Genomic DNA, 26561 nt, shown 5'->3' with positions numbered 1-26561 from the left:
GCTACAAAAACAATAAGATCCATCCAGGGCCCCAAAATGAAACCTGTCAGACTTCTCCCCGTGAGGGCAAAACAAATTTTCATTTGTGTTCATTCATCCAAGGAATAAAATCCAGGGTCCCCAACCGAGGACCCAATTTGCAGATTTTTAGTGGAGGTCCCAGACTAGATTTATCTAGGGATTCTACTGTTGCAAATTTTACAATGTTAAACAAAAAACAATTGAGATTCATCCAGGGCCCCGAAATGAAACCTGTCAACGGGAAGTTGACAGGTTTCATTGAGGACCCCGAACTGGAGCCATATCAACTTTTCCTGCCCCCCGTGAGGGTAACAAAAAATTTTCACTTGTATTAATTTCACAGCAAATTCATTCCAGGGCCACCTGACTGGATTTATCTCTGGCTTCCACTGTTGCAAATTTTACAATGTTATATAGCAAAAAAAAACAGATTCATCCAGCCTCCCCGGAAATGATTGCATTGTTAACGATCCTCCCACACAAATAACCAGATCTGCCAAACTGAAGGGAAAAAAGTCCTACTGTATTCATAAAAAGCGTAACAACAAATTTCTTTGGAAAAGTAGCAGCTTCAGCTATTTTGCTGAAATTCTCCCACCTTGCAGAAGAATCTTTGAAGAGGTTGTAGAAACTGGACAGGAAATCATCAATTTCCCATCCACTTGCCGAACACCCACTCTTGAATGCACTGTGCACACTATGCAAGCTGCACATTCCTATATCTAAGATTTGTTTTTGAAATTCCTTGGATACTTCATCTTGAAGTGATCTAAAGAACTTCAAATTGACATTTGGTTCATCCGTAGACACTTGTATCCCCTTCGGCAACTTCAATGGGGAAATGGCATTCTTGAATGCTTCCAACATGTCATTTGTTGTAGAGTGTCCCAAAAGACCAAATGCAGTGTAACGGGCTATTTTTCTCCCACATTGATGCATACTGGCTACCTGGAAACATTTTTTTGAAAATTTCAGCAATGTTTTGGTTTGATTTGTAAAAGTGGTGATTTTTTATGGTGTGCAATGTCCAGAGAATCTCTGCATCAATCACTTCTGTTTTCACCAAATGTCCTTGAATCGAACTATTGGCTGGAATGGGATTGCTGTCATTGCACTCACATTTTTGGTTTGCAGAGGCATTTGCAAAGGATTTGTTGTTGTCTGCTTGATTTTCAGAAAATCACAGTGTTTTTTACTCTTCATGTGGGACTTCAAAGCAGATTCATGCATGGAAGCAATGTTGATGACTTTATAACAAAGTGTACATTTAGCAGCATGTTTATCGGGTTGACTTTGAAGCCAAGTCTGGTAGGCAGGATCACTGAGCCAAAAATTACTAAATACACACTTTCCACTCATTTTCTTATATCGTGCAAAGTAACAAAGAAAGTAATGAAAAAAAGCCTACATGTTTCTTCAGAAAAGATTCCGAGGTGGATTAGAAGGAAAGAAAAAGAAAACTAAATGGAAATAACGTAAACCACGAAAATAAAAATGGGAAAAATGGCCTTAAGGAGGGCCTTTTTACCATAACATTATCTTCAAGAGGTTGCTTTCTTTTCAATGAAGTAGATGTCTCTTCACTGCATGAAGATTCATTATCATCAGTGTTTGATGAATACAAAAACAAGGTGTGAGCTTCCGATTTCTTGCATTTATTCACATGAGCGTGGATTCTTTCCACTTTTGCACTAACTATGGTACTGCAAAACTTACAAGTCACTTGCCATTTGTTATCAGTTTTATTCACCATAGTCCATTCAATGGACTGTTTTCTTCCAGAATATCCGTCCTTGGCATGGCTGACTAAATTTTACTACCGAAATTTACACTTCTCTCAATGTAAAATTTTAGAAATTGGATAGTTTATATACACAACTTGTCTAACTAAGCAGCAGAAAGAAATGGTAAAATGCTGTGTCCAGGAGGGAAACATTCATTATCTTGAAGGGACTGGACTGGACTTCAGGTATTGGTAAAACTGGTCAAAGTAGTTTGAATAGGGAAAGGGAGATAATGCTGAAGAAAAGTCTAAAGAATTTTCATTGGTGCAATTTGTGTATATATATCATTGTAAACTCTATCCAATAAGAGATCAGATGGCTTGCAGCTGGTGCTTTACAACTTAACAGGTGCACTAAATTCTTTCTAGAATGGTTTTTTTTCCTCTTAAAGGAAAGAAAGTGTTGCAAACAAATACAAAAACTAAAATTATCTAAATACAACTTATTTAGTATTAAGGTAAAGCAAAAAGGTATATATCTAGAAAAAAATTAACTCTTAACCTACACTATTTTTTCAGAGAATAAGATTGATGCATTTCAGAATTTAGTTGCTTATAAATAATTTGTTAGGATTTTTGTTTTTTAATTACAATTCTAATAAACAGCTATACTATTTCTTCTTATTATTTGGGAACAGTGTTTCTCCACTAGAGGTGTTTGAATTTTGGTTGCGCTTTAAGCACACACTAAATCAGCTCTAAAAGTTTTATCAATATTGATTTAATGTTCAGTGCTAATTATTAATATACTTATATATATAATAATTGTCATAAATTACCCAGTCTAATTATATTTATTTACAGCAAATATAACTTTCTTTTCTTATGTTTCAATATCAAATACCCTGAAAAAACCGGGGTTTTTGCCAACCCTGAATGTGTAGTGCGCTTAGATTTTCCCGTACGAACCTCAGGTTGATGTCATAGTTCGGCATGTGTATAGGGGTTAATTCTGGGTAATATGACACAGAAGAATGTGCTCTCTGGGGTGGATTATTTATATTGGGTGAGTACTTTTTTGTTCTTGCATTCTTAGAAATGTATGTTTTACGAACTTCAGAATAATGAAACCGAGTTTGACAATCCTAGATAGTCTTGTTGTGTTCAGCTGAGTGTAACCATATTAAAAATATATCTCACATTAGAAGAAGCTGTAGGATATTTAGAAACACTTTCAGATTCCGAATTAGAGGATGTAGATCATATATGTAGATATGCCAATTATATGCTAGTGAAAATCAACATCATGGATGAAAATGATATTGTTGAAAATGATCTAGTATCAACAGTTCCAACTCATGTATGTGAAATGCTAGGTAATTTTTCAACAACGAGGATGGGGTGTTAGAAAACTCTTAAAACGTGTTCTTTAAAAGATGTAGGGTAGAAAAAAAGGAGCAAAACGTAAGTGTAACACTCAAGTTTCAAGAAAAGGCAAAACAGTTTTGAGCAATCCAGAAAAAAATTACTGTATGGGATAAAAATGTTCTTTTTAGAATCTGATCGAAACCTAGGCTCTGTATCCCATTGGAAAAGATTTGCCATATGACCATTATAGCACGTTGGATAGTTTCATTCAGAGTTGCGAGAAGCGGATCGTATTTCGCATTTGAAATTCTGAAGAGAAGTGACAATTAACATTCTACAAACGAAGGAGGGGTTAATTATTTATCTAGGTACACGTTGTCAACTGAAAAAAAAGATGTCGGGTCATTTGATGGTCATTATATTGTGTCTCCAACACAAGGACGATATGCTGTTTGCCAAAATGTGTATAAATGCTACCTATGTGACAAACGGGACCATGAAATATATATCGCAGACGTGCCAACTTTTGAAATCCAGAAATCCGGAGATTCTCCCGCCCCCCCCTCCCCCCAGACACTCATAGACTCAATCAAAAAAAAAGTTCATAATTTTTTTTTTTTTTTTAATAAATTAAGTTACATTCTTCCCCCCCCCCCCTCAAGGCAGGTTCTGCATTGCCCCTGAGAAGAATATAATTCCATGCTAGTCTTTCCATGCAGAATAGAGAAATCATATCTACATACTATTTATAAAGTATGTGTTTTCTTTCGTGGATGCTATCAGTAATTGATAATCTTGGGTATATGAATTCTTAAAGGCTTTATATTTAGCTGTATATAGCTTAAAGTTTTATATTTTCTTTCTGAAGATGTTTAATCGAAAGAAACGATTTAAAAAAATTCAAATTACAAAGCTGCGGACGAAAAAACGTGTTTACCGCGCGGCTGTTAATGGAATACAATAACGATTTTCTGCATTCATTTTTGTTAAAAAAAGCCAGTATGTGTTACAAATTTGAATTTGTAGTAGAGAATAAAAAATTTAGTGTGATAACTGTACTGCAGAAATAAATAATCGTAAGAATATAGGCGATACTACTTTCCGCTTTCACCTCTCCCCAAGTGCCAATGTTCCATTTATGGAACATTATAGAAAACAAAGAAAAAATTTTTTTCTTCAAATTTAAAAATTGATCTGTGTATAGGCATGCAAAAGGACCTCGAATTCCAAATTTCAAAACAATAAGTGACGTTGTTCATAGTTTGGCCTTTACATGGTCAATCTACTAACATCATATGATGTGATCATTCTCTAACTATGTTCAACTAATATTTTTGAGTGTATCATTTCATTCTATTCCAGCTGGTTCGGGTAGTTGGTGATGAATTCTCACGTATAGTTAATAGATATCTACCCAAAGTTCTCAAGGTGATAATGTGGGCGACGTTAGTGTGATATGAATGGTTGTGATGTGATTATGACTCCTTGCAACGAATAGTGATGGTCAACTTCTTCACGTGATGAGATCACACTAGCTGTCTCTGGTGTGTCGTCTTTCTATCAACTAATGCCTAATCTTGTGTGCCGTGTCCTCGATGTGCAGATTTGTGAATCATGATTTTTCTGATATTATAGTCTGATTTCTCAGAGAAGTCGTCAGCCTGAGTAGATTGTTGCTGTCATAATTCGGTGAGGTCTTACATGGTTAAATATCAAGAATATGGCAATTGTATTTAACTGTAAAAATTCAACTAACTAATGAACATAATAATGTGGAGTTCTGAATTAATAAACGATTTAATCTAGAATTTACCAATTTTGAGTTTGCTTAAGATTTATATAATGGATGTATGAATCACGGGAGGTAGCTTATAGGGGACGCTACAACATACACATGAAATAATCCAAAATGCACATTATAAATCAAAATAATCCACATGGAATGGAATGAACGGTAAACTCATACTAACGAATTAGAAAAAGTCACGAAAATACGAAATTAAAAACACCAGAAAAAAAAATTACGCTGGGTTTCAAGTTACTAGGTTTTGGCCCAACAGAAGCTATTTAAAACTATCAAGAGTAAAAAAAAAAAATCAGTGCTGCAACAAAATATCCTGCAACAACACGCGAAGTGAAATGACACATAATTAAACAATGCATAAACGCAGAGAACATTGCGTCCAATCTCTAACATAGGTGCATGCGAATATGCAAATAAGATGTACGAGGGAACGTAGCAAAATTCCTACAGCTATAACCATAGATGTGATTTTGTTTATTTTTCATGACACCTCAACTCCGAATATTAATTTTAAAAAAATGAATATATATACTACAATAGAATGTATATTGCAAATACATATTTGCACGCATGCAATGTAATATATATGCAAAAAAAAAAACCGTTTCCGACTACTTTATTAGTAACTACACCTGTAGGTCGAACTTTTCCTGCAAACGGCTTTGCTCCTACGACCATTAAAGGGGCTCCTCCTGCTCCAGGACTGAAAATATCAACTCGCACCACAACTAGAAACATGGCAATATTATTTCACTAAGCAGGATTAAAGCCCTAGCAGACAGACAAGGCAGTATAATCCAGTTAAAGCAGGCAAGCACAGCAAAATTAAAAGTTTCTGAGGTGCCACAGTTGGCAACTTTCTGAAGGGGTCTAAACTGCATGCCACCCAAAAAATTTATTAAAAAACAGCAGCCATATTTTCTCGACAAATTTTTCATATCCTCCTTTTGTATTAAATTACTAATTTAAAATAATTTAACAATTAATTTATTTTAGGAATTTAGTTATTAATTTAAAGTAATTTTACTCCCTTTATTACTAAATGAGCACTACTCCCTTTGAATTTTTTTCTGTATCAAATATTTTAGTTCAAAATATTAAATTGAATAAAAATTCAAATTTTTTAAATTAAAAAACTTAATTTACTTCCAAAATTTATAACAATTTTCGAGTACATCTTTTAACAAATGCCAACACAAAAAGCACAGCTCACTAAAACGTGAAGACTGACAGTGTTCACTGAAGTGTGAAGAATACCCTCATATAACAGAGAGAACCGATTTGCGCCAAGGCGGCCTTTACTGGCACCCCGGGATAATTTTTATCCTTTCCCCGTGCCGAAATGGACCCTCTCCATAGAGGGGGGTTCGCATAACTCTCCTCGTGATTTAAGTACTATACACCTTGTTGAAGTCACAGAAACTATCTAAGAGCATAGCTGCCAACTTTTGAAAATGAAAATTCGGGAGATTTTCACGCACACCCGTATTTTATGCTAAAACCACTCCCTAATAAATACAATAGGGATTTTTCCAAATAAAATAGGGATTTTCCAAACATAAAAGTTGAAGTGTAGGGAATAAAATCCCTACTCAAAATTGTAATTTTGATTGAAATATCTATAGCTGGTGAAGAACCAAACATAAAACTACAATTCAAAATGTGATAATATGCAAAACCCCTATTGATGAAGACAAAAACGATAGAAATGTCAAGTAAGAAGGAACTGCAAAGGCAATAAAACACTTTAATCTTGTACACAATACAAAAAATCAGTGTGAGGCAAACGTGCATCGAGAGAGAAGATTTGTACAGAATGCTCTGAGTGCTAGATAAAAACAAAATATATCAATAGGTCAATGATTTCATCATTTTTTTGTGTCATAACTGTTCCAAAAATGATATAGTGATTTAAAACATTAAGGTATCTGAAAATTGCAATTGGGGGTCATTTTGACCACATCCCGTCTTTCTAGGTATACTCCGGCAATCTGTCCTTCTAGTGTTAACTAGCGGAATGAAAACATTAAGGTATCTGAAAATTGCAAAAACTATGGGGGTCATTTTGACCACATCCCGTCTTTCTAGGTATACTCCGGCAATCTGTCCTTCTAGTGTTAACTAGCGGAATGAAAATTTTTACACGGAACATCTGGATTTGACACAATGACAATCGACTACAGCAATTTCTGCTGCTTATAGTGGTGACTTTTTTCTTTTTTGAAAACGGAAACTGACTCACATTTGCGCTTTAAAAAAGTTCAAAGACCATTGCAAACCATCTTCAGCAGCAAGATTTTTCGGATATTATAGAGGTTTCATGATGGAAAGCTTGATGAAGGGCCACAGTTATCCCAATCTGATTTTCAGGAACAAAGTCGAGTGCGGGAACTTGCCGGGAAAATTTTAATATTGATTGTAAATAAAATCCGAGACCTTCTCTCTAATTTCAGGACTTCTGGCAACTGTTTCAACAAGATACCAGATGGATTATTGGTTCGATATGTTTGTAGCACTTTGAAAAAAACTGTCTTGGTGGCGTGAAAAGCACACATGGTTAGCCCATGAATTTTTTTCCCAATACTGTACTTTGCAGTGTAGTCAAACTACTTTCGAACAGGGACCTCTATTCTTTCAAGGTCACAAGATAGCGCGTCTGGAAAATGGGAGGAGGGGATGTGGTGCTCAAAAGTGCAAAGGAATAAAACACGCTCTTCTCGGAAAGAATCGTTTCACGGCAAGCAGGGGAAAAACATTTCGCCATCCTTTTCCGAAATTCCAGGCATACTGAGACCAAATTTGTTATTTTGGAGCAGAAAAATATGAAAATACATTATTGGAGTAGGATGGCACAAGATGTTAATTTTGGCACAGTGCTGCGCAATTGGCGCATGGTTCCCAACCCAGTAATTACATAAACTATTTCCATACATTACTAGGTGTATTATTCGATGATGACGTCACTCTCCGCTATCCATACAAAGGTTTTTAACAGCTGGCTGATGCGAAGAAGATGCGTGAGCTTTGGCCTGAATTGTGTCTGACCGTCCATGTACGGTCCCGTTCAGTGCACACGAGCTCCAAGGGATGATTGAGATATTCGTTGCCCCTGTAGTTCATCAGGTGAACTACAGGGAACTGTAGGTGCGTTCACCAGGAAAGTGAAAGGACGTGGGTTTGATTCCCCGCAGGGGAAAGAGAATTTTCTCTTTCCAAAATGTATCTTCGCATCAGACAGCTGTTAAAAACCTTTGTAGGTCTATTATATTTATGTAAGCTACAGTGGTCAATGTCAATTATTTAAAATTTTTAGCTTCCTGGAACGACAGTTGTCCATTGAGGGTTCATAATGTATGTCCCCAATGTTTGTTTCTTTCTTCTTTTTTTGCTGTTTTTTAATCTTTTATTGTTCATTTCATATTGTTCTGTTCTATGTCAATGTTCAAATCAAACCCGGGGACCAGCAGCTTCTGCAGGCAGGAAAAAATTGAAACATGCACACACACTAGGATTGCCTAGATACATGAACTTCCCTAGCTTCACTGGCTTACACACAAAAAAATTATGGTTGAATACTTTTGAACTAACCTTGTAAAAATATCAATGAAAGTAAAAAAAAGTTTATTTTACCCGCACAAGATGAGGTTTTGCTAAGGACACAGAAGAAGTATATCGTTCTTGAAAAGGAAAGAAACCAATCTCCAAATCAGCTTTCAAATAGCCTGGACGTCTCAATGTGACAATGGAATTGGTACACCATGGTAGAAATTCTTTATACTGCTCAACACTTGCAACTATTTCAAACATTTGTTCCATGCCGTAACTATGAAATAAATATACTATTAGAAATACATGTAAAATCAGAATACATAGGTTTTATTCTTGAAAAGTAGTTTTTTCATCAAGCTTATCATTTTTCAATAAAGAACGTAGCCTATAGAGGTCTGTTTAACCCTTTATTTGGCAGTGTTGCTCTAAAAAAAACACAAGTATCTTATATTTTCAAAACAATTTTTAGCTTGGTTTGGCACTGATGCTTCTCATGAACTCCTAAACATTTGATTTTCACTTGCGAGCTATTCATATATTTAGCCACAGAATGGCTGAAAATTATGTTTCTCCTATTTCTTGATAAGCCAACAAAGAATAATTTTTGCCCCCAGCATTTTTGAGGTAAATGCCATGAGTAGAGAAGACATATTACTATGCATTCTTCAACAACAATAGAAAAGTTGCAAAACAATAAATGAAATTTTTATTTTATTCAAATATACTCTATTTGAATATTTTTATGCTTGCCAATTAAAGGGTTAAAAAGAATTCCTGGAAAACACCTGCCAACAGGGGTGGTCTTAGATCTAATGGCAGCCTGTGCAAAAACAGTAGTCAGCGCCCCCCTTTCCCAGGTGTGGATGCAGAGTGATATGTCGGAAGAGGCAATTAATTGCTAGTCAATGCTGTCCCATAAAATGCAGGACACATTCATTCTTCCATATTATCAGGCTCTTGGTGGGGTGATCGTCCCCATCGCCCCGCACCTGCCCCCTCTCTTCTACTTAGATATAAAAGGACTGAGAAGTCTGCAAAGCTTTTTTCCTAGAATGAGATTACTGCTATTTAACTTGTTAACAAGCTTAAAAACCAACTTGTTAATTGAGGGGCACTACATAAAAATAAATTTTTTTGGCCGAACTAACTTCATATACTTGATACATAGGACTCATATAAATGTATTTTGCAACTATTCTTTTACTTTCATCAAAATCCAGTGAACAACAGGTGGTCGCACAGCGGGGACACCGCCCATCTAGAACACTAAAAGCTTCCCTAGGGTGTAATGCAGGAAAAGCAACATTTTGTTTGAAAAATTCCCTTTCCACCGATTTTGTAGGCCAAAATGACCAACATAAGCATATTGTTAGCTGGTACATCTCTTTCAATGAGATGGCAGTGTAAATTTTCATTCTTGAGTGGCATATAAATTTGTTCGAAATGCTAAATTTCCTATCAGTGGCACTGAAAAAAAGAATAAGAACATAAAGTTTGGCGATGTATCCGGCATTGGTAGAATTTCCTGAGATGGTTCCACTTCTTCCTTGAAATCTGGTTTGTGGTTTTTTTCTCCCGCACCATATGCAACCATATGGAATTGTTGAGAAGATTCAGGCATTGGGCAGTGTATACATCAGCATCATTTTCGTCATAATCCATGCAGTAAGCTTTGTTTTATTTTGAATGGCTTGATTTGAACAAATAGGACAAAATCTTTAAAAAACCATCATCAATTTTAGAAAAAAAAATTTTTTATTAGGAAATAAATTTTAAAACAAGTACCATAAAAATAGAGAAAATGGCGGATTTTTTTACCATTTGCAAAACAAAACCAGTATGATGCTGCCATCTCTGACAGAAAATCTAAATCTTAAGCTATTTAATAGGATTTAAATTATTACTGTGAGAAAATTAGTTCTTTTTTAATGGAATTTTGAAAAGGTGGTTTCGCTATGGGGAACGCCGCGCAGGAAAGGGTTAAAAAAATAAAACATCACACATTTATGCAGGACACTCATAACAAAGGATCTATCTGCTCCACACTTATTTTAATTGAATTTTATGGTAAAATACATGTATGTGTATGTATATATATATATATATATATAGTGCACAAATCATGTACAGGATAAACTGATAATAAAAGTGGTTATATTAAAGTGATATTTCTGTATGATTTTTTTCATTTCACTCCAACTTTTTCCCCAACTCCAACAGGACTTATAAAATCTCTCTCTACTGCCTCTCAATTCGCCCACTTTATCCACAACCTATCAAGAGCCATTGATAAAAACCTACAAATTGATATAATTTTCCAAGATTTCTCTAAAGCTTATGATAAAATTCCCCATGATAAACTTCTCCTTAAACTAGGGTTAGGTTTTGGATGCGATTCATGACAAGCATCAAGAACTGGTTTAAACTGTCACACACACAAAAACTGTTTTAAACCGTCTATAACCTAACTGAATGCTTTTGGATAATATTTTGAACACTATAGGTATATAACACGAGAATCTTTTTTGTATATTAGTTTATTTTAAACATTAATTTATTACACTAATTAAAACAAAATGTTAATTATCATTTGCTATTTTAAATTTTTTGATATACAAAGAGTCTAGAATAGATAACATATATATATATAATTTTATGGTCATTTTATGTCTATTTTATGGTTATAATTATATAAATTTCTTGGTGTTATTTTGCAGCAATCCGTTAATTTCAAATTGTAACAGTAAAAATGAGTAACCACCAACGTTTAGATGATGGAATGAGGTGGGGAGGCTAGAAGCAGGCCAATCTCAAGTCCAGATTTGTAGAGAGTTCAATTTAACGTCCAGCGTCGTGTGTAACTTATGGAAACAGTTCCAGGATACCGGATCCACCGAGAGAAAGCCTGGGCAAGGTCGTCCAAGAGCCACAACGGCCAGAGAAGATAGCCATTTGTCGATTATAGCGAGGCGTAACAGGAGTGCTACAGCTTCTCGGCTCTCTCGTGACTTGTATGCAGCCACAGGAACCCGTGTATCAAGGGTGACTGTTTCCGAAAGACTTCATGAGAGAGGGTTGTTTGCAAGAAGACCTGCTGTTTGCGTCCCACTCATTTCTACGGACAGGAGAATCCATTTATCATGGTGCAGAGAGCATAGAGATTCGAGTATGGATCAATGGGCGACCGTTCTCTTCACTGATGAGTCCCGGTTCAGCCCAGGCGTGGATCCAGGGTGATGTGTTGGGGGGGGGGGGCGATTTTTTACAATGAAGATGTCGATCGGTGAGACCCAACCTAGTGTCGGCAGGTGCTAAACGTACTTAAAATTAAAAAACTAATAAAAAATTAATTGAACATTAAAATTAATTACAATTACATTTAATTCAAAATAAAAATTAATTTAAATGAAAATTAATTAAAAATTGAAGGCAGTTAAAAATTAAATCTAAATTAAAATTTATATTTATAAAAATTATATTTTTTCAATATGCAACATACTTATTTAAAAAATTGCTTGCAGCAACTGGTGTTACAATTAATGAATAAGCTGTTTTTGATAATAAATTTGAACGTTTGTGCCGGCTACCCTCGCAAAAAATACCGTACGAAAAAAAAGTTTGAGGTGCAGACTGAATAATGTGTGTTATATTTATAAACATTGTAAGGAATTCTGATGCAGCTAAAAATATTTTTTTATTAACAGTATCATGAGCAATTGTACAAATAAATAAAAACTTTGCAGATGAAAAGAGAGCAGAATATGAAAAGCGTACGAAGAATTGGTATTTGAAAATGTTCCTAGAATACTACTTCTTCCTCCTTCGCTTGATAAAAATTAAGGCTCACAGTTAACCGGACAAAACAATGTGCACAAATAAAAATTCATCCGAATGTATTCGATAAATGCTTTTTTCCAGCTTTTCAAGTCAAAGTAGAGAGATACTTTCCGTTTAAATTTAATTTTTTTGATCCCTGTGAAAGTATTAAACGTTTCTCTTTGTGACGTTATGATAACAATTAGGCAAAATAATATTAATAAAATAAGGATCTCGGTCAACCAGAGGAAATGAATTCTAAGCTAACTCGGATATAAAAAACCTCGTTTAAGAGAGACGATCCTTGAACATTTGAAGGAAAAAACAATTATCTAAAGCCCTGACCATGGCCTCCACATCCTAGAGCGGGGCCCCTAGGCTAAAGCCTCTAGTGGGCCCCCAGACCAGACTTTTCACGGGCCCCTTTATAGTTAATTTATAGCTTAAAAAAACAAAAAAAATGATGAGAATCGTCCCCGGCCCTGTCAGCTCCACCCTTGGGAGCATGAACTTTACGCACAACAACAAAGTACTTATCAAATAAATAGGTAGGCTACTACGCGTACACTGACAGCCCCCTTACCCGTAACGGGTTGCACTGAGCTTGCGAAAAATTCTTGTGACCGCTCAAACTTTAAACGACTTCATGCTTTCAGATAAAAAGCTGAACCTATGCGGCGCAGCTTTTGTCCTCTCATATGTAGTCCGTGATAAGGCAGTTTCGGTTTCAGTACAGCACAGATGTTTTCCCTGTTCAGATTTTGAATGCCGGTGGTGGGATCGGCCAAATGAGCTTTGTTTACATGATTCCAGGTGAGCCCTCTGTGGTCTGTCTCATTCGGTAGAGAATTCTATCTATTTGCCGGCAGATCCATGTGGGGCCCTCAACTGGCTCTGCTTGTCTCGTACTAATTCATATCAGCTCAGTACTCCCCACTCTGCGTTGGACCTGACCAAAGGGACTTTGTTTCCATCCATGGGGTCCCTAAGGTGGTCCCTCTTGTTTCGCTCAATACCTTGTTTAGTATTAACTCATGATCTCTTGGCGTATGCACTGAAAAGGTTCGGAACCGCTGCTGGAAACTCAAGCATCCAAAGCCGAACTCCACTCACTCCAGCAACTTTTCGTGTTCATGTATACGCTTCGAGGACTTGGCGATTGGTGTAGAGAACATTAAGCAGTCTTCTTTCAGTTACTCACGTTCTAGACAGTTAATTTTTCTTTCTGTGAACAATTTTATAGCACACCAAACTTGTATCCTTTCTTAAAATGAAAATAAGTACTATATACAGTAAAACACCCATTTATGACATGTCTGTATTTACAAATAATACCTTTAACTTCCTCATTTATCACTTATAATTTTCAAACGAGACGATAAAATTAAAAAAATTACAAATTTCCAGCTTTGTATACCCGATTTATGAAAATATTTTGCGTCTGAAACCCATTTTTGTCTTCAAATAAAGTTTCCCATCCTACTACGTATAGAGTCAGACTTTCAATAATCCCTCCAGTAATCCGGTGTTTTTAGGCCGGTTTTCTCCGAGCATAGAAGAGGAAAACATAGTGCGCACATGTTTATGAGCAGAAGTTTGTTATTTAAATGGACTTTTTCAATCAATTTGCAGTAATTCAGCGATTTCGTTAACCCAGTACACCCTGGTGTGATATGTGCCAGATTAGCGAGAGTCAACTGTACTATTCATATCTCTATTAGTTCTAGAAAAATTGAATTCCATCAGCCTTTTTTTTTTGCTGGTAATTTTTCAGTTTTTCCCCTCAATTTTTTTTTTGCAACACTGATTTTAACCATCCTCATGCCCCGTTACTGAAGACAATGTCCTATTTACAGAACTAAATGGGCTATAGCCCAGGGCGACAAGTTCAGAAGGTCGGCAAATTTGAGGATTGAGTGGCCAAGAAAATTAGCAAAATGGGAGAAGGGCGGTGAAATTTTTATAACCCTCAAATAAACCCACCTCTGCCCAGACAGGAAGTGACCGTGTCAGTGAGTGACCTAGAGAGTTTGCAAGCACATGAATGAGCAAAAGCGTGACTTAAAGGAGTAAGAATGTTAATGATCAAATGAGTGACAAAGAATGAGGGACCAGTTCAGTGAGTGGCCTAGAGTCAGCCGTCAGAAGCGAATACTGGGCTCTCGGAAAAAGTAATTTTTCTGAGCCGCCTACCTGGTGAGACACGTTTACTTTGAAGTCTTTGTCGGACATAAACCGCAAAAATAACAGCGGGCGTGAAGTAAACCGTACTTGTTCGGTCATTCACAAAGGAAGACGCTCGTCCCTCTGCCTTTGTATTGAAAGCCATAAAAATTATTGCGTCCCCGAGGCGACCGCGGATCTTGACAAAGACTTTTATTATCTTCAACTTTAATTATCTTACCCAGCGTCCCCTAGCAAACTCTCGTGGGACGGACCTTTAAAAGAGTGACTTTAACACAGGTGTACTTGCAGGAGTGGGGCTATAACATGGGATGGAAAATTCGTGGATAGAGTAGTCAAGAAAATTAGACTAGAGTGGAAGAAGGGCGGTGAAATTTGTGTAGCCTACAGGCGGCAAAACCGTAAATGCGCTTCTGACTAAACATCTAAATTACTCTCAATCTCCTAACCTGAATCTCTGGTTCGGTTTCAAATGGACAACTCATAAAGGATGAAAACTTTAGTTTGGAACCACCTTAGCACGAGTTTCAGAGAATTACTAATCAGGAAATATAAAATCTGGGAAACACAAATACACGAAATACTAAATGGTAAATCTTGCTTATTCGAATAGGACGTCAAGATAAAATATGAAAATGTTCTTAAATATGAAAATATAACATTGAAAAGTTATTGAAACAAGTATAGACTGTTTTCGATAACAAGAAATAATTGACGCATATTTCAATAAAATATATGGGTACTAATTTGTCTGCATAATTAAGAAAAATTTAAGAGTAAAAACTTCCTAATGAAATTCTAATATTGCACGATTTAAAAAAATAAATTTCTTATTCAATTTTGTGCAGACTATATGGTTGCCAAAAACCTATTCAAAAACAGTTTTTCGCCACAGATACATTAAATAGCAAAAGCTTACTTTCATGCAAATCGGAATGATTTTTATTAATATTTAATTATGATTATCAAGTGCACAATATTAATTTTCAGATTTTTTGTCTAAAAAGATGGTGGTTAAATTTAATTCCCGCAGAACATCCGGCACCACACAATCAATTTTATATAGTGGATTCCACTTATAACGTTCCTCAAGGCCGAACTCTTAGAACCTTTTCCCGCTTAGTGCGATTGATTTTCTTGGTCCCATCTTCAACTAATGCTCAGACTATAGAGATGTTGCAAGCGGAAAAACGCTTTATGGCGGTTTTTGGAAAAGCGTTATACGCGCGATCCACTTATAATGTTTAATCCAGGTACTTATTTCAAATTACAAAGGCTTTAATTATTAGATGGGGCCTAGGCCTATATTTTCATAGATATTATAGAGAAGCTATGTGTGTTCAAATGCTCGTTTCTGCAGCAGAGCTTTTGAGCTACGTTTTCGATGGGGGGGGGGGGGGGGGGCTTTGCTGAGATTTTCCATACTTTTAGGCCCCACTATAGTGAATTTGTAGAGTGAAAATCAAAAAATGATAAGAATTGTCCTGAGCCCTGTTAGCCTCACCCTGTGGGGGAACCCCCCGTTAATGTCATTATCAGTGAATCCGTAAGCGAATGCAGCTTCATTCTCTGGGAAAACCCCAGATGTGCTACAAAAAGTAATAGAATTAATTTTCTTAACACCCATTCATTTTAAAATTTTTGCTTACTGAAAACAGTTTTTTTTGAAGACATGGCCATTTTTTGATTCATGTCAAGCTTGCGGGTTTCAGGACTGAATTTTAAAAAAGAGAGATAACAAAGGCTAGAAAACGATGATTCATCTTATTGGATGGCTTGTGCTTTATTGCGCATAATAAGAAAACTGAAGGGTGTACATTTTTTTGCCTCTCTACACGAGCCCTTAGGCGCTAGGAGGTATGTTGCAGCGTGACAGCCGAATCGCATGGAATCCCTGTAGAACCTTAATGGAATACAATTGACCCTCCTCCGGCTACGACTTCTTTATTTTTTCGACCTTACCAGCAGAAGAAATCTCAAGGTGGAACTTAAGAACAAATTTTAGGGAAAGAAACTTTGAGAAAAAAAGGAAATTAATTAAAAAAATTAGGATTAATAAAGAAAAAAAGTGAGGTAACTGGAGTTATGTTTGCTTGAAGGCTCTTGGGAGGGGCGATCGCCCCTTCACCTATTGTTTAAAGGCTCTTGGGGGGGTGATGATCGCCCCCCTCTGGATCCGCCACTGGTTCAGCCTAAGCACAGATTCTCGCCGTACGTTCATATGGAGAGAACCAGGGACCCGCTACCTACCCTCTAATGTCCGCGAAATCAACCATTAAGGCGGAGGAGGTTTAATGGTCTGGGCAGGCATCATGTTGGATGGCTGCACACCTCTCCATGTCTTTGAAAGAGGCACTGTGACTGGCGTGAGGTATAGGGATGAGGTCTTGGAACCCTATGTTCGCGTTTTCAGGGGTGCAGTTGGCCCTGAGTTAATTTTAATGGACGATAACGCGAGGTCACATAGAGCTCTTCTGCTCGACGATTTTCTAGAGAGTGAGAATATTCGCCAGATGGATTGGCCAGCCAGATCTCCAGACCTTAACCCTATAGAGCATGTCTGGGATGCTCTGGGGAGGGCAATTGCAACTCCCCTCCGGGAACCATCCAGGGAATGAAAACAGCGTTGCTGAACGAGTGGGACCAATTGCCACAGGAAATTATAAACTGCCTTATTTCAAGTATGAAATCACGCTACAAGACTTGTATATCTGTAAGAGGGGACCATACCCTATTAACCCATTTCTTTGTTTCATACCTTCCGACTCCAATGAGTGTTACGCACGATCATGCGGGTGTATTGCAATTATTGAATGGTTATTTGTTTTGTATTGTATCAATGTATGTACATATCAAATTTCATTAAAATCGGTACAGTAGTTCTAGAGATCATCGACCAAGTCTGCAAATTCTCTTAATTTCTTACACCAGTGTATATTGACCTCCCCATCGATAAAATCTTCTATAACAGAGGGGTTGCTGGAAGGTTCAGTCCTCCCGCCCGCGCCCAACCTATGATTGGCATTCATGAACTCCTTCCTCTCGACTCACTTTTCTTCGGCGTTTTAGATTTGATTGTTGACACATGCCGCTGCACATAAAAGCAGCGAAGAATTAATTCGTGTTGTATTTAAATTTTGTTGTGGGCATTTGTATTAAGGCGGGTGTGTGTCCTTCCCACAATTTTCTACGTCAACTTTTCTACCAAGAACCTACTGCTCACGTGATTTGCACTATGGTTCAGCGGCTAAAAACTAGATCGTTGTGGAAGCGGACTGAAAGACCAAAATGAAATACCGTGGACCTGTAAACGTGAAAACATATTTTGAATCTTCCAAAAGTGGTTCTGCCAAAGCTACAGAAACCTCCTACTACGTTAGCTATCGTATTGCGACACGAGGAAAAAATCACACTATTGGTGAAAAGATGCTGTCAGATGCATGTTTGCAGAGGAACGTGCTCTTATAATGAGTTTAATATCTCTGTCAAATAAAACGGTGTCTCGAATTATACAGGATATGTCAGACGATGTTAAGAGCACAGTCATAAGTCACGTTAAAGGTTGTGAATTTTTTTTTCTATCCAAGTCAATGAAAGTACCGACGTTGTGTAATATTCTGCGCTACTTGTAATTGCCAAGTACACTGCTGGCCACCGTAAATGCAACACCCTGAAGGAAGCATGCAAACAATATGAAATTTACAACATGCATTAGCGGAGGTGAGATATGCAAATGATTAGAATTTCAGCGCAGACGCACATCACGCGCGCCTGTGGCGCCACTTCAAAGCGCTATTTAAGGCTTGGAGATTTCGACGATTTGAAGTACAGCAATTGTGTTTTTCTTGTGGTTTTTTTCAAAAAAACGATCAATTATGCCTAGTAGAAAACAGCGATCATCTTTTTATCAAGTATCAGAGTTCGACAGAGGAAGGATAGTGGCCTACCGAGATTGTGGATTATCTTTCAGGGAAATCGGTAGTCGTGTTGGACGAAACCAAACAACTGTAATGCGGATATGTGATCGTTGGATGCAGGAGGGTACGACAGACCGACGTGTTCGATCGCATCCACCTCAGTGCACCACTTCACGTGATGATAGGCGTATTGTGCATATGGCAGTGATGGATCGCTCAGCCACATCACGAACCATAGCACAGCACATTCAGTCTGTACCGCATCATCCAGTGTCTGCACGTACCATTCGACGTCGTTTACAGCAGAGTGGTCTGTCCACAAGACGTCCATTGCTTCGTCTACCCTTCACGCAGAACTACAGACATCTCTGCCGCCAATGGTGCGATGAAAGAAGGATGTAGACGGCACAATGGAATGAAATTGTCTTTACTGACGAGTCACGCTTCTGTCTGCCAAACCACGATGGTCGGATTCGAGTCTGGAGACACCGTGGAGAGAGGATGCTGAACAGCTGCGTTATCCACCGCCACACTGGTCCTGCACCGGGTATTATGGTATGGGGCGGTATTGGATATCACTCTCGCACTCCTCTAGTACGCATTGCCGGTACTTTAAAAAGCCAGCGCTACATCTCCGAGGTGTTGGAACCAGTTGTCCTTCCTTACCTTCAGGGCTTGCCCACAGCCATATTTCAACAGGATAATGCGCGACCACACGTGGCACGCATTGTCCAAAGGTTCTTTGTCAATCGCCAGATTGAATTGCTTCCCTGGCCAGCTCGCTCTCCGGATCTTTCGCCGATAGAAAACATGTGGTCCATGGTTGCTCAACGATTGACGCAGATTACATCCCCAGCTGCCACACCAGATCAACTTTGGCAACGCGTGGAAGCTGCTTGGTCTGCTGTACCCCAAGAACACATCCAAAGTCTCTTTGAATCAATGCCGAGTCGTGTGGCAGCGGTGATCTCCAACAATGGCGGCTACTCTGGCTACTGATTTTGGCAGGAACCACACTTCACAGAAGTCTATAAATTTAATCATTTGATGCTTGGTCAACATGTTATCTACAAAATAAATATTGTTGTGATATCTCTTGTCTTTCTTGGTGTTGCAATTTGGGTGGCCAGCAGTGTACTTGAAAGAGAATTCGAAGTAAATCTTTTTTATTTGTCACATATTGAAGGGGTAGTGCGACTGTTAAAGACTTACTGGGAGCAATTAATCATTATTTCATTGAAAAAAAGAATTCAATGGTCAAAATGCATCGGGCTCACAACAGATGGAGGAAAATCCACGGAAGGTTGCTACTTAAGGCCCCTTTATACGTGCGCGCGATAGCTGTAAACAAGTTCAGAACCGCCTTCAAGAGTGCGCGTGTAAAGACGAAAAAAGTGTGGGGGTAGAAACGCGCGCAGGAACGAGACATTTCAACGTTCAATCGCGAACTCTAAATCGTACGTCTAAACGCAAAGCAGCTTACAGGCAAAAACGTGGCGAATCCCTTGCTCCCGTGACATCTTCTTTCGATATCGCTCTTTTAAAAGAAGAGAGAGAAAACAATATTAATAATGTTTTTTTAGCGATATATTCGCTGAAAATATTCACTTCCATTTTTCTTTTTCAGAGTATGTGACGATGTTTTTTTTTTTCTTTTTTGTACGTAATACCTTCTTTTACAGATGATAAATTTATTGAAAGTTACGCTTTAGATTATCGTAATAATTAATTTTTAAACTTTGATTTGGCCCTTTTATACTCACCTTACGTTATTATTATTATATTTAATAGAGAAGACGTTTGTTAAATTAAAAGTAATTTTACTCGAACGCGGATTGTTTACACAAACATCTTTCTTTTAGTTTTTCTTCAACATCTCAGTAAGTAACTCATTAAAAACGAATGTATTTATAAAAAAATTTGCTTTTATTTATTAATATATAAATAATTATATAAGTAATTGTTTTAAATTATAGTACAGAATTGATATATTAAGTAGCAGAACTTTCTTTGACAGGAAAAGTTTCAATACGGAAAATAAATATTTTTAAACAAGAGAGAGCATCTTGAACAGGAGCCTATTAGTAATTTTTAACTCGTCATCAACTGACAGAACTTTGTAAAGTACTAGGTTTGATAATTTATTATGAACTACCGATATGATAATTTTAACGTGTACAAGGATTTCCTTTTTGCCAAAAGTTGGGTCTCGAAAACAAGGATTTCTAATGTGTGGATAGTATTATAGATACATTTTTCTTTTTTCAAATTTTAAACCTAAAAAAAAAAATCAAGGTGTTTCCTTACAAACGTTAAAATATGGCAATTGTATCAAAAACAGTGTTTCCTTTTTTAAATCTTTATTTAGAACTAAAATGACAATAATTGTTATAAACAATGATGTTCCATAAGCGCCAAGGATCTGAAGGCTGGGCCCCCAATAAATTTTCTTCAATAATTAATGAGCATGCAATGCACCGATCATTCCCCATCCTGCGGGCGGGCTTGAGTCCCGTAGGTATGGGGCGAACAGCGCTTATCAGCTCACTGAATGTTTTCATCATGTCAGCGCCTGGTCATTTTCTTTTTTCTTTCATAATGTGGTAGATAAAGGGTTAAGCGTATCTATTGTGATATTGAAATTATTCATGAATTTAAAAAATAGGGGGCGGTCTCTTCATATTAAATCATTTGTATGCGTAATGTGGATCGAAGATTCATAGTTGTTGATCCTCCAATAAACACGATGTGAGGTTGGTAATGGGCGCATAAGATGACTTTATTCTGTTTTATCTCTTTTGCATAATGCGATATCCATATACAGTGGATCCGGCTCAGTACAACTAATTTTCGTGTTACCAACGCTTGGAGATTTTCTTGCTCATTACGTTTTGTTCATGATGGTTTTCTGAATAACCTTATAAGCGGAATCAACTCACTTTGTTACTTTTTGTTAAATTTTCAAATTGTTTTGTTAAATTTTTAAAGTCCTAATGGAGGGGTTTCTTTTTTTCGTTGATCATATAAAATTTAACAAAAAGTAACAAAGTGAGTTGATTCCGCTTATAAGGTTATTCAGAAAACCATCATGAACAAAACGTAATGAGCAAGAAAATCTCCAAGCGTTGGTAACACGAAAATTAGTTGTACTGAGCCGGATCCACTGTATATGGATATCGCATTATGCAAAAGAGATAAAACAGAATAAAGTCATCTTATGCGCCCATTACCAACCTCACATCGTGTTTATTGGAGGATCAACAACTATGAATCTATGATCCACATTACGCATACAAATGATTTAATATGAAGAGACCGCCCCCTATTTTTTTAATTCATGAATAATTTCAATATCACAATAGATACGCTTAACCCTTTATCTACCACATTATGAAAGAAAAAAGAAAATGACCAGGCGCTGACATGATGAAAACATTCAGGGAGCTGATAAGCGCTGTTCGCCCCATACATACGGGACTCAAGCCCGCCCGCAGGATGGGGAATTTTTCTGGAGGGGTTCATAAAGCACGCTTCAAGTGATGTCGGTATTCTGCAGAGGGATTTAGTAAGTCCAGTGAAAGGTCGTCCTTTTGTCGGCAGATACTGTTGTACTTCACAATACGTGTTTGGGTTTTTTCCGTCGGTTATTCATTCCTCTACCTTTTTCTTTCCCTCAGCCTCTTTGGTGCTTCAAAGAACACCCCCCGTCTAGGCGACTGAAAAATTGTAACACCCTCTGTCTGGTGCCACAAAAATGTAACACCATCGTTTTTGCATACCCCCCCCCAGTATCCAGAATGCAGATTGCCAGCTTCATATATGTAAAAGTTCTTGTCTGTTAAGCACACACTTTTTGGTGAGGAAAGAGGTATGGCTGATTCGCGTTGCTGGAGCAAAGAATTTTTAACGGACTTCATTAATCTGTATAAGGAGTTTCCATGTTTGTGGAAAATGAAAAGTAAAGAGTACAGCAATAAATACATCAAAAATGAAGCTTACGATAAGTTAGTATGCTTTTGCAAGCAATCGTTCCCGGAAGCTGATCGGGACTTCGTTACAAAAAAAATTCAAAGTTTAAGGGGATCCTTCAGAAAGGAACTGAAAAAAATTTCTGACAGCCAGCGGAGTGGGTCAGCGGCTGACCAAGTATATGTGTCAATGTTGCGGTACTTCGAGCTTCTGCTGTTTACGACAGACCAGGAAATACCGACTGCTAGTGTGTCGAATATTGATATTATCATTCCTGGTGGAGAGATTGACGGCAACAGCAGTGAACTGGAAGATAGTCAAATCCATTCTTCATGGACCAGTACACCTATCGAAGGCCAGCAGAATGACCATGAGGAGGAAATTCAACATGAGCAGGTTAGAATATATTTTCAGTACATGACAATTATGTTTAATGTGCAATATTCCAAACCCATAAGTTTAATCTTCACACAGGAAGATTTTGAAGATATATTTTCATGCATTTTGAATGAAACATTGTATGTACTGAATAATTGAAATGCACAGTATTTTCAGTGGCATTCTGCAAGTGCATAATTTGAATCCTTCATATTTTCAAATATTCCGCAGATGTATAATTTGAATGCAAAATATTTTCAAAGTAATATTCTTCAGGTGTATAATTTGAATGCCAAATATTTTCAAAGTGATATTCTGCAGGTTCATAATTTGAATGCAAAATATTCTCAAAGTAATATTCTACAGATGTATAATTTGAATGCAAAATGTTTTCAAAGTAACATTCTGCAAGTGCATAATTTGACTGCAAAATATTTTTGAAGTGATATTCTTCAAGTTCATAATTTGAATGCAAAATATTCTCAAAGTAATATTCTACAGATGTATAATTTGAATGCAAAATGTTTTCAAAGTAACATTCTGCAAGTGCATAATTTGAATGCAAACTATTTTTAAAGTGGCATTCTGCAAGTGCATAATTTGAATGCAAAATATTTTTAAAGTGGCATTCTGCAAGTGCATAATTTGAATGCAAAATATTTTTAAAGTGGCATTCTGCAAGTGCATAATTGGAATGCAAAATATTTTTAAAGTGACATTCTGCAGGTGCATAATTTACATGCAAAATATTTTTGAAATGATATTCTGCAAGTTCATAATTTGAATGCAAAGTATTTTCAAAGTAATATTCTGCAAGTGCATAATTTGTATGTAAAATATTTTCAATGTAATATTCTGCAGGTGCATAATTTACACGCAAAACTATTTCAGAGTAATAATCTCAAGGTGCATAATTTAATTGTACAGCATTTTCAAGGTAATTATAGTTTGTTGGTTCAAAATAAACGGTATGTTCAAGGCGTCAAAGAGAAATACACATGCTTCAGGTTTAATATTTAAATACATGGCTTTTATTAAGTCGTAATATTTATAATAAATGGAAATTTTATGCTTTCCCTGCTTTCACCATAGCATACTGCCATGACACTTTTCCTTTTGTCATGAAATAATTTTTGTACGCCTCTCTATTCTGTTTTGCTTTGAGAGTTGTATTTCTCAGTACGACTGGTTGCAAATCGGTTAGTGGTGAAGTGTCTTTGCGCCAGTCTCCTTGATGCATTGTTTGATTTTCCACATCCTCTCTGTCATAAGTTGTTGCACAAATGTAGTCAGTGTTTCTTTTCCTTAAGAAATTGTGCAACGTACAAATGGCAAGTATTACGTAATTTATATTATCAGCCTTCATATTTATAGGTGATTGGAGAATTCTAAATCGTGATGAAATTATGCCAAAAGCATTTTCAACCACATTTCTAGCATGTGACAGCCTATAGTTGAAAACTCTTTTGGCAGGATCCAACTCTCGCTGGGAATACGGTTTCAAAAAATTTTCCCCCAAAGAAAAGGCTTCATCCCCCAAAAACACGAAATTTAAATTTTCGACGTTTTTGTCACATGGTGGTAATTGCAATTGCCCTGCTTTCAGTGATTGGCTGAACTCAGTGTAATCAAACACTCCTCCATCAGATACTCTTCCATTTTTGCCGACATCAACGAATATGAATTCATAATTTGCATTCACCAGTGCCATCAAGATAATACTATGAAAGTTTTTGTAATTAAAATACAATGATCCTGAATGTGGTGGTGGTACGATTCGTATATGTTTTCTATCTAAGGCACCGCCACAGTTTATAAAGTTCCACTTGCTTCGAAAACCATCAGCTATCTCTGACCATTCTTTTTCACTGGTAGGCATCTGAAGAAAAATGACAAAACAATCAAATGTAATAAACACCTAAACTTCAATTAAAAAAACACCATTTCTCTAAATAGGTCTAATTAATAATTTTTTATCCTGTGTAATCACTTTTTTCTTAAAATAACAACAGTAGAGATACCTTATTTTTTTCACTATCAAGTGATTTGAATTCTCACTACCATCTTATTTTAAGGGGAGAAACAATTTTTTCAGGTCCAGCAAATACAAAAACGAAAAAAAAAGAATGAAGTTGGGGATGCTGCCATAGATTTCATGAAGTTGTGCACAAATGTGTTGTCCGATGAGGCTAAAGACAAAATTGACATTGATGAACACGAAGCTTTTGGCATAATGGTTGCCAAAAAGTTGAAACGGATGGATCCTCTTCAAGCTGTATACGCAGAATCCGTAATAAATTCGGCACTGAGGAGAGGACTATTAAATACTTTGGACCAAACCAGTGATGTTTGCAGTCACAAATGCAATCTCTATATCACTCCTGCACATTTTGCATCTGCCTCTGCTGAACCTCAAGATGATAATACATTTTTATAAATATTTGATTTTTTTTCTTTGCATTGTTATTTTTTTATACTACGCCAAAAAATTTTTTCTCTAATAACATACCCAATACATCTAAATAAACCACGAATATTTTTCCAGTTTTCTTTATTTTTATTTATGCTGTAACAAAAATTGTGTTCATGGCTATGTATTATGATTGGATTTTAATTTCTTTTTTCTTCACATTAGGATTTCTTTTTTTTACCATTTAGTCTGTTAATAATATGAAACATGAGAAATTATATAATCTTGTGTGACTAAAGTTTATTATCATAAAGGGCATTATGACAGTACACTATATTTTACGATCACTTTATTAATTTATGTCACTTTATTATATCACTATATGTTATTGTTTACATGCGTTAAGCCAAATGCTTGTCTCATATAGGATGGTCATATACAGAAAAAATCACTATCGGTTCTGGCACAAGGTAGTGGAACATATAAAAGTAGATATAATGAGAACTTTTTTTTAATCGTAATTAAATTTTTTTACATTTTAAAAAAGAAATTACCATATTTAAAAAAAAATTGTGAATGCACTTGGCCAAAATTTTATGAATTCAAATTCATTTACTTAAAAATTTCCTCATTAAAATTATTAAATGCACAAACATTTTAGAGACTCACCTTCATGTACTCCGTTCGCAGAACATCAAAAATCGTTTTGCACACCTCTGGTATGATACTCAGCGATGGAGCAGAAATGCCGGTGCAAAATTTTAAATTTTCGTAGGAACGGCCCGTTGCAAGAAATGTTAATGTAGCTGCTAAACGTTATTCAGCCGAGATGCTGCTTCGCATCACTGTGTCCAATTTGGTAATTTTTTCTCTGATTAAACCCAACAACTCATCAAAAGATGCACTACTCATCCGTAAATAATTCCGGAAATCCTCAGGATAGCTCAGCTTGAGTTCATTGAGCAGTTCCATGTGATTGTACTTTTTCCGGTATTCTTTCATCCACATTCGGCGTTCCGATTTTATATTTATATAATTACTATTTGAAATAGCTGCCATGCTTAATCCTGCAGCAGCGACAACGCATTTTTTAAATCTATTTTTTTCTCGAGCTCTAAACATGTCGACTTCTTAGTTTTCAAACAAGGGAAAAACTTTGGTCAGGAACGTGGAACGTTGTGCTTCCCCGAAAGTCCACACGCCACGCAAAAACGTATGAATTTTGCCACACGCTTCCCTTTACACACACAATTCTGAACGGGGCCTTCTTTCGTGCAGGAGAGAGCGCGCGCAAGAATGTGTCCGTTTTTAACAACACGCTCTTGAACGCCGCGTTCCTGACCGCCCTCCAATCCTTCGCGCAAGAACGTCCCGCTCCGGGCGTGCGGGGAAGATTGTATGTGTAAAGGGGCCTATAGGCCG

The 26561-nt window shown here is 36.8% G+C and overlaps 2 protein-coding genes across 2 annotated transcripts in view; one reads left to right on the top strand and one right to left on the bottom strand.

The window, feature by feature from the left end:
- LOC149088348 (coenzyme Q-binding protein COQ10 homolog B, mitochondrial) overlaps nucleotides 1-26561 on the bottom strand; it is a 77913-nt gene that overhangs the window by 12739 nt on the left and 38613 nt on the right. Inside the window, exon 3 of the mRNA XM_089247358.1 lies at nucleotides 8547-8739. Within this exon, the coding sequence (XP_089103484.1) occupies nucleotides 8547-8739 (193 nt within the window). The remainder of the gene's footprint in view (nucleotides 1-8546; nucleotides 8740-26561) is intronic.
- LOC149088349 (uncharacterized) lies at nucleotides 22541-25245 on the top strand. The gene is made up of 2 exons (XM_089242698.1): nucleotides 22541-22747; nucleotides 24825-25245. The coding sequence occupies exons 1-2, from the start codon at nucleotides 22541-22543 to the stop codon at nucleotides 25164-25166; spliced, it is 549 nt and encodes a 182-aa protein (XP_089098824.1). The 3' UTR covers nucleotides 25167-25245.

This window comes from Pholcus phalangioides, unplaced genomic scaffold (genome assembly GCF_987345545.1).
Source record: "Pholcus phalangioides strain wild (caught in Gottingen) unplaced genomic scaffold, Ppha-v1.0 ptg000003l_1, whole genome shotgun sequence".
NCBI lineage: Eukaryota > Metazoa > Arthropoda > Arachnida > Araneae > Pholcidae > Pholcus > Pholcus phalangioides.
Note: the sequence above shows the minus strand (reverse complement) of the source record. Positions and strands in the feature narration are given on the sequence as shown.

Bases quoted from the DNA above. Each gene is read 5' to 3' on its own strand.
- LOC149088349 (XM_089242698.1), top strand. From the start codon at position 22,541: ATGTTGCGGTACTTCGAGCTTCTGCTGTTTACGACAGACCAGGAAATA. The intron at 22,748-24,824 runs GTTAGAATATAT...CAATTTTTTCAG, and splicing joins AGGAAATTCAACATGAGCAG to GTCCAGCAAATACAAAAACG.